This window comes from Salvia splendens, chromosome 3, assembly GCF_004379255.2.
Source record: "Salvia splendens isolate huo1 chromosome 3, SspV2, whole genome shotgun sequence".
Taxonomy (NCBI): domain Eukaryota; kingdom Viridiplantae; phylum Streptophyta; class Magnoliopsida; order Lamiales; family Lamiaceae; genus Salvia; species Salvia splendens.
This window is the reverse complement of record NC_056034.1, coordinates 19,351,334-19,362,933: the sequence shown is the minus strand read 5'-3', so window position 1 is coordinate 19,362,933 and position 11,600 is coordinate 19,351,334. Positions and strand designations below refer to the sequence as shown.

Here is an 11,600-nt window from a genome sequence, read left to right as displayed (position 1 = left end):
TTGGACCACTTTTGCTTTTTTAACCACTTGCTACTTTTGTCCTTTACTTTTCAGCTGTCACTTTTCAGATCTGTAGGCCTAGTCACCTAACTACCTCTTTTCCTCTGATATTCCGTTTAGCCTTTTATAGTAAACTCGTACTTTCCATATATTTCCTGAAACCTATGCTCCCCACTTTCCACGTACACAGCTACATGTCAATCATCTTTCTCCACGCCTCCTAGTCAGTAGACTAACATCTTAAATTCCAGCCTAGATAAAGTCTCAACCCAAAGCGTGGTAGCTAACCAAACCTTTCCAGAATTTCACCACAATTCCCAAAGCGCATTCATCTCTGTGGAATTCGACCCTTACGTCCACTATACTAGTCAGTAGAAGTGGGTTGAGGAATTATTGATACCAGGTTCAGGCATAGCTGGGGTTCCATCCTGATCAGTAGGATACATCCTGTGCTCGACACGACACCTGACACAAACCTGCTCTTTCAGCCACATTCCACGATCACTGGGCCGGCCAACCTGGAGCTAGCTCACGGCCCCTGGACCGGCCAACCTGGCGCTAGCTCACGGCCCTTGGACCGGCCAACCTGGCGCTAGCTCACGGTCCCTATGTGTACACTAGTCCGAGTAGAGTTTTCGGCCAACCTTGTGCTAGCTCAAGGCCCTACTGGGACCCAAATTCGATTTAACTAGTTCGCATAGCCAATAGATAGATAGTTATAAAATAAAACTGGGCATGACAACTCATTCAAATAATCATGTTTTCACATAAAACACGCTTTAAAAGAAAGAAGAGAAAGCCCACCTCGATTGCTTAAACTCTTACAAAACGGGTACTTTCCTTGTCCTGAGATTACTCGTCGAGCGACGACGTTCCTTTACAAAAATAATGTACTTAAATTAGGCTTTAAGTAATTATTTATCTTGCATGTATGCATGCCTAAGCGTGTGCTTATTATTTTTCTTCACACCAATTCATTCCATCTTTAATGAGGAGCCCAACTTAATTAAATTTCTTGGCCCAACTCAAAACTAAAGAGGCTTTAAAATCAAGAGGTTCGGCCCAAAGGAAAGATATACTCCCCTCTCTCGTCGGCCTACCTCCCCCTTTCTCTCTAATTCAATTTTCAAAGCCCTAGCCTCCAATCTCTCTCTTCCTCGGCGTCCTTACGCCGATCGCCCGACGTCGGGCCGACGGCTCCGACGTCGGGCCGACGGTATTGCCGTCGCCACTGTCGGCTGTACCTGGTGCCCCTCTGTCGCTTCACGGTTCGCGGTGCCTTTCGCGATGACGTCGGTATCCAGACACGACATCACCGCCACCGCCCGCATTCAAGGATGAGCAACCGTCTTATTGCTGCCGTCGCATCCATCTTTTCTCCCTTCGACGACGCCGAATCTCTCGGCTTAGGAGTGATACGCAGACGGCGGTTCTTCCTGTCAAGACCCCATAGCAGCTCGCTGTCTAATCGGACCTTCACCACGCCGAAGCTAAGTCCCTACTAGTTTATCGTGTTTCTCTTGTTATTGGCTAGTCTTAGTTCGCGTTGATATAACAGATTCGAGCAAGGTTCTGGTTTGGGGCTTAGGGTTATTAGTACCTATTTTAAAAGATTGATTCTTTCTCATGTTGACTGTTGTTTCTATGTGACTGATTCTGTGTGGAAAGGAGGCTTACTATTCTTCTCAGATCCTCATGTTATTATGAATCGCTTTCATGCTTTGTTTCTATCATGCTCAAAATGATGCTATTAGACTTAAGATTTTGAGCTGATGGGTGTTACATTTCCCCTGCACCTCTACTGAACTTGCTAAGTTGCTCCCCTCCTCGGTCTTGATCTCCCTCACTCATCCACTTGTTGCTCCGTTTAGTGAGTATATTGTTATGTGATGGAGGGTGAAACTGAGGCAAGAGGTATTTATAGGGGTTGTAACTGAAAGCTGCAAGTTTGTTACTAAATGTCAGGGGAAAGGGGATCCTCGGCTGCCCCTTTGATTTCCTGCTCCTTCCTGCAACGCTGCAGACATGTACCCGGTGCTGTTAAGGGGCTGCTGTATTCTTGTTTGTATCCTACTGAAATTTTAACTGCATTTGGCTTCATGTGGGTACTTAGTACTTGGATTCATAAATGGAACTTGTTTTTTGTTGTGGCAGGTGCACAAGAATGGGCAGAGGTTGTTAACTGCAGCTCTGCAGTTTGCTGCAGCTGGAAGGCAGACGTTGCAGGCTTATTTGTCCCATTGCAGCCTGCGGTTAAGGCTGGGAAAGGCAGGGGTGGTACTCGAGCTGGAGTGCAGAGTTGCTGCAGCTCTCCTCTTCTTTTTATTCTGGTTCGTGGCAGCCTCTCGGCTGGTGGAGGAAAAGGCTGTAAGAGCTGCCCTCCATCCTCCCTATCTTGGCAAATTTTGGTCTTCAACAAGGAAGGTAGTGTTGCCTCTTACTCCCTTTTGCTTTGATTGCTAGTTATCGGTGCTTATTGGTTTTGTTTGGTGGTGTTTGCAGTTGGAAAGTGGCGATGGGGTGAAGGAGTGGCTGGCTGAAACGACCTCGTGTGTCACGTTTCGTTGTTCTTGACCCTGCGGTCGAACGAAAGCGAGGCCCGAGGCCCTGGTGCAGAGTGCTTTGGCTCGAGATGGCTGAATATCCTTGCTTAATATTCCTTGTTTTGTTTTCCTTCGCTTTCTTTTTATTGTCAAACATTTGTAAACTTGAGACTTAGCTCGAGATGTATACCTCGTATCTCATTTACTTAAGAAATAAACGGCTATTTATTTTTTTTGTGCCTCTAACAAGCGTTTTCTCAAAACACGGTTTGCATCGTACTCGTAATGACTAAATTAAAAGACGTAGTCGTTCTACGTTTCAACTTTATTTCATAAATCTCACGAAATGAGTTCGCGGCTATTACATAATGATATAATGAAAACCATATATTTAATACAAACTCAAAACGTTAATCCTAGCCACTAATTATTATAGATCAACACCTATTATGTTTCAAGATTTAAATTTTTTTAACTTCTATGAATCTGTCAACAGGGGGTATATTAGACACTTTCATAATACGGTGAATCATTTAATTATAGAATAATTGTGAAATCTCAATTTCGTCGTTCTCTCTCCTTCCACTATTCATGTTAATTAAACCGTTTCAATTACTCCCCCTCATTCCAACTTTTTACCTTTTCGTCACTCTCTCTCCTTTTCGACTATTCTCCCCCTCGTTCTCTCAACCCTCATTCAACGGCTGCAGCGGCGATTATTTGTGAAGCAGCAGCAGAAAAAAGAATCAATGCAATTTAATGCAAAAAATCACCAACGGCAGAACAAAAGAATCAACGAAATTTCAGTGCAAAAAATCAACACAGATTTCATAATTCAACAAAAAAGCAACACGATCTATTCAACACAAATTCAACAAAAAATCAACACGGATTTTAGAATCAACATAGAATCAATACGATTTCAACAAAATATTCAACTTCAGCTGAACAAAAAAATCAACGCAATTTCAACGCAAAAAATCACCAACGGCAGAACAAAAGAATCAACGAAATTTCAGCGCATAAAATCAACACAGATTTCATAATTCAACAAAAAAGCAATACGATCGATTCAACACAAATTCAACAAAAAATCTTCATAAGATTAACACATATTTTAGAATCAACATAGAATCAACACTATTTCAACACAAAATTCAACATCAACAAAGAATCAACGCAATTAAAGTTTCGACGTCAATTACAATGGTGTTAAGATCCTTTCGAAGATGTGAATATTTTCAGTTTTGGAAGGTTGGAGAGAAATTAGGAACGCATAAACCGTTCAGAAACTTAACTTACAAAAATACCCTCTGTTGACAAAATACATGCTCTTGTTGAGATAGAAATTCTACGCAATATTAACCACAGATCTGTTATAATTAATGGTTGGGATTAAAGTTTTGAGTTTGTATTAGGTATATGGTTTGCATTGGATCACATCCCTAACATTATATGTGTATAGTTGACATGAATTGTATATGTAGTTGACATATATTGTACACATAATTGACATTATATGTGTGTAGTTGACATGAATTGTATATGTAGTTGATAAAAGAAAATTTAAAAAAATAATAATAAAACATTTTTTAAAAATTTTAAAAAATAAAATTAAAAAAATATTTATTGAATAAAATGTACCGTGAAATTACCATTTTGCCCTTTCATAATATCTAAAAATATTTTTCATCTGGCAAATTCTGGACCACTCATTTAATAAAAATGAGTAGCTGATAATGCATCTCAATTCTCAATTAGGCTAAAAAATCTCAAATGATCACAACCCTATATATACCTTCATCCTTAATATTTTAATTATTCAACAGCCATATATATGTATTCTCTCTTTCATTTTACCAATTATATTAATTTTCATAAAGTTCCAAAACTTTACCAATCATATTAATTTTCATAACGTTCCAAACGAGTATGATGCATAATGAATTAGAATAGAGATGGACAGTGTATCTAGAATGGAGATTGACAGTAATGCTATTCCATATTGCTTTCTCAATATTCACCTTCAAAAGAAGACTTTTGTCATTGATTCTACTCCAGTTTTTATCCATTTTTCACTTAGCCTTCTTCAATTTCCAACATCAAACCCAAATCTATGTAATGATGAACATCAAATAAAGCCGACATATCGAATCCAAACAATATACTACTACTATTAAATTTTGATTTACATCAACTATACTCCTAATATATAGTTGTGGTACTCGGATAGATCAACCGAATTGTGGATGGTCACAGCTGCATCAATTGCTTGTAGGTCGTGATGCGCCTTTAGTTGATTGTATAATAAAATTTGACTAAAATTATGAAATATGAGGTCTACTTACCAAAAAAAAATGTGAAATGGTGCTTTTATTGGGACCGGAGGGAGTACTATTGGCTTAGAGCATCCACTATAGGGAGGACTAGTCCATCCCATAGCCCGCCCTATACCAATTTATAGTCTTCCACGTCAGTATTCTATGTCCTACATCTTCAGCTGCCGTGGATGGACTATAGCCCTCCATAGAACCTTCCCTATCTTTTACTAACAATCATTTGGTATTTATTTTTAATTTTTTACTTTTGAATATAATAAAATAACAAAATACATAAATTTAAAACCACAATATGAAAATCTTCGTTTTATTAAAAAATGAAAAAGTACAATGTGAAATACTAAAAAACTACAATTTCATTGGTTACGTACCAAATTTCTTCGATGTGAAGTGAGTTAGGGAAAGAGATTGGAAGGCGTGAGAAATGAAGATAAAATGTGATGTATTTATATTTTATAGAGTGGAAAATAGGATAAAAAAACAAAAAATAAAATTAAAAAATAGAAAACCATAGAACGGGTGTCCGCAATGGGCAGACTATAGCCCGGACTATATTCCGGACTATACATAGGGCGCGGGTGTATGGGGCGAGGCTTAGGTTGGCTATGTGCAATGGTGGACTATACTATAGTCTGTCCACCGCGGATGCTCTTACTCTTACCTATGAGACTAAATATCACAAGAAACGTGTTCTGTTTGTACAAGTGTTACCTCATCATAATCTAGAGATAGATTGTTCGAGAACTCCAACATACAAATGAGGGAAAGGCAGATAAAGAAAACTTGCTAAATAAGTCATCATCACCTTTTCACCATGGTATCGGAGAAAGAGTGGGGAACCCATGTTGGAGAAGAAGGTCACGTGCAAATCCAAAAGAACAAATCTCATGTGTTATGCACGTGCCCTGCTTCTCCAACAAGGGCTACTCACCCATAGTTATTGAACTAAGAACCCACAAGAAAAAATGGAAGGCACAGCTCCTGCATTTATATAGGACGATTTAAATCAATCGAGTTGCCATTCTTTAAATTCTCTTCACTATCACGAAAGAAAAGTGATCTACATTACTTTTCTGTCAAACAAGCATAATATTGATTGTTTTGGTTTTCGGGAAAATGAATATTAAAGGCATGTATTTTTGGGCATGAAAAGTCATTATTGTTTCCTACTTACCTTGGTTGCATGATGAGAAACAGAGTGAAAATTCAAAATGAGCAATGAAATTTGTGTTTTTTTACCCCTAGAGATCTGACCTCAATTTCACACGTTCAAGTAAATCTTTTTCGTCCAGCTTTTGACACTTTGCATCGATCTTTGCCATCGTTCAAGTAAATCTTTTTTTACCCCTAGAGATCTACTTTTTTTAAAAAAAATGAATTTAAAATTAAAATCGAACCAAACAGAATTACTTGAAAAAATCAAACACCAGAAACTCAAATTTGAACTACAAAATTCAATTTGAACCCTAAAACCAAAATCTCAACTAAAAAAATCAAAACCGAAATTGCACAAATATATCTAAAATATGAAGGAAATAAAATCAAAAAGTTCAAAAATTAATTTTCTATAATTAACATAAAAATATAGTACGTCGTATTAACCAATTAATAAAATCAGACACTTATAATCTATAATATTTAATTATCATAATATTTGTTAAACTACATTTGAATTTCATTCAATCTTTCTATGTTTGTTTTGTTAAATTGTTCAATATCCCTCCCAAGTAACAGGATCCTTGTACTTAACTTGGCCTAATATTTATGTACAGTTTTGTAAACTTTCGACCTTAATTACGAGATCATCTAATTGACTTCTGATCTGCCATAAAAGATATTCAATGATCCTTGTTAACATTCTCTTTTATGAAATGTCTGTCAACTTTCACATGTTTTGTTCGGGCGTGTTAAACTGACTTTTCTAAGATGTTGATTGCCACGTTGTTGTTAAGAATAACTTGCACACTTTTGAAGGTTAATAAGTTCAATTTTGTCATCAGTTTTCTATAGTCACGGGATATCGGTCAATCTACTTTTGATTACTCGAAACTTTGTCTCGATGCTTGACTAAGGGCAACCACATTTCATCTCTTACTTCTCTATGTCTCAAGTAGTCTCCGATGAAAGTAAAGTACCTAGCAGTGGATTTCCGATCAATAGGATTTTCAGTCTAATCTGTATCGGTTTACCCATCTATTTTCAAGTGATAGTGTTTGCCAAAAAAAGTCTGTCTTGTTGTCCATTTGGAAATGTTACGCAAGATGGGGTTGTTCAAACCCATCTGCCCTATTTAATTTGAGTTAAGGATGTTTGGAAATGCATAACTCAATACACATTTCCAAATGCGTATTTAGTTAAGTATTTCCAAAATGCATGCAACTCTACATGGGCCTATTTCAAAAATCCAGTTTCTACATAAGCTCATTTCATAAATCAAGTTCCAACATGAGCCTTTTGTACATGGGCCTATTTCGAGAATCCAGTTTCTACATATGCCCATTTCAAAAATCAAGTTCCTACATGAGCCTATTTCGAGAATTTTGCTATTGAAAGTGACCTCATTTAAATCCAAATATCATAAAGTTCAATTATAAGTAAAAGACACGATATTGATGTAGTGCTAAGTGAAATCATTTTGTTTCCACGAAGACAAAATTAACAATAAATTTTCAAAACGTATAGATAAGTTAAGTGGGACCTTCGAGAGGATATTGAAAGTGGCTTTAAATCAGAGAAAATATCACATTGGACAAGTCTCGTATGGCCCATTTTGGCGTCTACTGGCGGCTGATTCATTCAGCTGAGACCACTTTATTCAGAGATTAAGAACTTAATTAATCACTTTTTAATATTTCATTCATTTTTCTGTTTTTCATATAATTAATATTCTTGCAGACCAATTATTTACGATTATTAATGACCATCCATCAGTACCAGTACATATATTAATGATAATATAATTACGTATAATAAAGATAATTAAAACAGTACTATTTTCTGTTTTCCATATCATTAATATTCGTTCTAAACAAATTATACCTTTTTATATTATTATTAATGACCATTCATCAACACCATTATATAGATATTAATGATAATATAATTATTTATAATAAAGATAATTAAAAAAATTATATACTAGTATATTACTATAAAATTCCTAAAAAATACAACTATGACAAATACAGAATAAAACGTAATCAAATCTAAAACGTTAATAACATCCAGCTGAAATACAAAATTTAAAATACACAACTGTTGTTTAAAACATTTCATAATATTTTTGCATGGATTGAAATTATGGGAATCGAAGAACAAATTATTGTCAGCAATCATAGTACGTAAACGAAAATAGACACTGAGCGAGAAAGAGATTATAGCAAAAATGAAATACTATATAGAGATCAAAGAAAAGATTTTTGTTGTTAAACTATAACAAACTTGGTTTTAATCTTTAAAAATAGAATTAGAATCCAGGAAATTGAGTGATTCCCCCTTGAATAAAAAATCATAAATTTGGTATAAATTTTACTTTTTTAATATAATATCTAAGTATAAAATTTATACTCTCTTTTTCTACTATAGTTGAGACATTTCTTTATACGGTAAGTTTATGAAAATAATGTTTAGTGAGTTATCTGGAAAGAGAATAAAGTATGAGAGAATAATCTAAGGATTAAGTAAAAAGAGACCAAAGTAAGATAAAATAAATACTATATCGTAACAACATTGGTAATGGTTGAAGGGAAAAGTGTCGCACTGCAAGTTCCAATGCAATGCAAGGAGGGCCGTGTTGCTAGAGGGGGAGATAGGTGGGGCACCGACTAGGGTACCCTTCCAATGGTAGGATTCCGAGTAATGGTGGCGGTCCGGGCAATGGAGCGGTGCCCATTGTGGAGGCAACGCTGAACCTATAGGGGGTGGTGGTGGTGTTTTAGGGAGGGACGGTGGGTAGAGTTTGCATTTTTTTTAAACCCAAATTTTAAACTCTATAAATACAATTATATCATTTCATGGAAGAAATTTGGATACAAACACTATCAGATTCCAGCAATTGAGTTAGTCTTCTTAGTTAATGTAATTTTTAAGAATATTAAGGAAGTCATTTTGTTATTTATATATTGTTATTTATTTCAATTCATAATGTGAATGATAATTAAAAAATTCAAATTCAAATTGTTGGAATAGAGGTATGAAGTTGTAGGATTTGTGGTGTGTAGTATTAGTTGAGGAGAATGATGATGTGTCAGTGAGGATGTTCTAAAAGAGATTATACTAGTATGTTTTGTTTTGTTGGAATAGGAAATTACTTATCTATAATGAGACAACTGAAAAATGAAAATGATTTAATTATAATGGTATGGAGTGTATATTATTTTTTATCTTAATATTTTAAAAAAAGTTATAAATTAATGAAATTGTAATAAATGATACCATGAATAAATTCAATTATAGTGATACATTGTAAATTGATTTTATTTTAATATTAAAGAAAAATTTATGAACCAATGAAATTGTGACAAATAATACCCCATCATTGGGTAATAAATAGAGGTAGGGAGACTATGCAATCTTCTTTTTTTGAAGGAACGACTATGCAATCTTATTTATTTCGATTAGTCACCACTCACCATGGATTAACGAAAGATTGGCATGTACTAATCTCTTTTACTAATCTCTTTCTCCCATTAAAAATAAATGAAACATTTTCCTTTTTTAGGTTGTCCCATTAAAAATAAAATGTTTCTTAAAATATAAATAACTTTATCTCTACTTTTCTTTTTCTTTTATTTTACTCTCTATTCTTTAACCCACAAAACAATACTACATAACCAAAAAGCAAATATTTCATATTTATTGGGAAGGAGGAAGTAATATTTTTCTTTTTTACTCCCTCCGTTTTTTAAAAATAGCAACTATTTTCATTTTGGGTTGTTTCTTAAAAATAGAAACTTTAGAATATTTCTATTTTAGGACATGACATCACAATCCACTAACTCTACTTTTACTATTTTTTCTCTTCTTCTCTCTTACTTTACCATTTTTCTCTTCTTCTCTCTTACTTTACCAATTCTTCTCACTTACTTTACCAATTGTGCATTAAAACCCGTGTCGTTTCAGATGTTTCTATTTTTTAAATACGGAGAAAATATTAATTAATAGGATGGAAACAGAGACATGCTCATGGTGTATGTGTTATTACCCAGTCTTTCAGTATTATGTATTTACACAAACCACCCCCAACTAGCTATTTGATTTTGGAAAGATTGCTTTTTCCCCAAAAAAATATAATGAGTGATGATATTAGCGGAAACATCTTGTTGTAATGAGTCTGGGTTCGAATTCCATTACTGTTATATAGTGGCTTACATCTCTCAGGCACAAGTGTGAGGCTGATAGAATAAACCTCCTATCGGGCTGATAGGCGTCCGTGGATCGGCGATCGATAAATGTCTGTCACGGGAGAGTGCCCGTCGAGCAAGACGGTTTTCTCACTTTGGAGAAGAGAATGAATGATAATATTAATATTCTTGATTGATTTCTCAAATGATTACAATAACTCCTATTTATAATGCTAATAACTAATTTAATGAACAAGAAAACAAAATATAGAAAAAAAATCGCAAATCCCAAATCTAACTAACTAAATAATGCTTGTATCAACTCCCCCGCAGTTGAAATCCACTTTGTCTTCAAGGTGGGAAGTACGACACGCTGAAGAGAGTCGAAAACATCAACTTTGGCAGGCTATTGGCAGTGTGATGTCGGGCTGCGGAAGTAGGGTTGTCCGGCGGCTAGAGCTCGGCAACCAAATCTGGTGTTGTGGGCAGAACGTCTTCCGTCGGGCAGCAGCGCAACTTTGGTTCGAGATGGTGGGAAGGCATAACTAGTTGTTGTGCGCGGGTGGATTCCTGTTGGGTAGCGACGTAGCTATGGTTCGATCGGTGTGGCTAGTTGCTGTGCGCGGTGGATTCCCGTCGGGCAACAACGTAGTTGTGATTCGATCGGTGTTTTGGAGGGTGAAATCGCGATGAAAGCACCAATTTGATAGGATAAACCTCATATCGGGCTGATCGGCGTCCGTGGATTGGAGATCGATAAATGTCTGTCGCGGGCGAGTGCCCGTCGAGCAAGACGGTTTTCACACTTGGAGAAGAGAATGAACGATAATATTGATATTCTTGATTGATTTCTCAAATGATTACAATAACTCCTATATATAATGCTAATGACTAACTTAATGAACAAGAAAACAAAATATGAAAAAGATCGCAAATCCCTAATTTGGATCATTTCTCGATTTATGCGTGTCATCCTTGCGCAGGGGCCATGCTAATCTTCTCTGTATCTTTCCAATTTTATCGGATGTCCCCGAAGGGACGCAAATCCCTAATTTAACTAACTAAATAATGCTCATATCAAAGGCCTTGGGAGATGGGCTTTTGGCAGCCAGTGGGTTAAGGCCTCCCCCTTAACGGAATACTGCGTACCCTGATTGAACCCCCTCACATGATGTCGGGCCAAAGTGTGAGGGCCATTAAGGCGACGGAATAGCCTTTTTTGCTGCAATGATGATATTAGTCTCCAACTGAAGGGGGGTGTTTAGTGTATTAAGTAAGCAAATAGTAATAAAGTAGGAGACAGAAATATTATTTTCTCTATTTTATTCTAAATGGAGCATTTCTTATTCAAAATAAGATTTTATATAGTGATTTTG

The 11,600-nt window shown here is 35.9% G+C and overlaps 1 protein-coding gene and 1 non-coding gene across 2 annotated transcripts; one reads left to right on the top strand and one right to left on the bottom strand.

Moving 5' to 3' along the window:
* Positions 1-1,196: 1,196 nt before the first annotated feature.
* LOC121797439 lies at positions 1,197-2,776 on the top strand. The gene is made up of 2 exons (XM_042196196.1): positions 1,197-2,424; positions 2,503-2,776. The coding sequence occupies exons 1-2, from the start codon at positions 1,959-1,961 to the stop codon at positions 2,538-2,540; spliced, it is 504 nt and encodes a 167-aa protein (XP_042052130.1). The 5' UTR covers positions 1,197-1,958; the 3' UTR covers positions 2,541-2,776.
* An 8,385-nt stretch (positions 2,777-11,161) lies between these two features.
* LOC121797531 lies at positions 11,162-11,264 on the bottom strand. Its single transcript, XR_006049894.1, has one exon. It is a non-coding gene; the product is annotated as a U6 spliceosomal RNA (small nuclear RNA).
* Between the last annotated feature and the right edge of the window lie 336 nt (positions 11,265-11,600).

What these genes read in the sequence shown, in the direction of transcription:
- LOC121797439 (XM_042196196.1), top strand. Translation starts at nt 1,959, where the DNA reads ATGTCAGGGGAAAGGGGATCCTCGGCTGCCCCTTTGATTTCCTGCTCC. An exon ending in TTTGGTCTTCAACAAGGAAG is followed by an intron (nt 2,425 to 2,502) that starts GTAGTGTTGCCT and finishes TGGTGTTTGCAG; the next exon opens with TTGGAAAGTGGCGATGGGGT.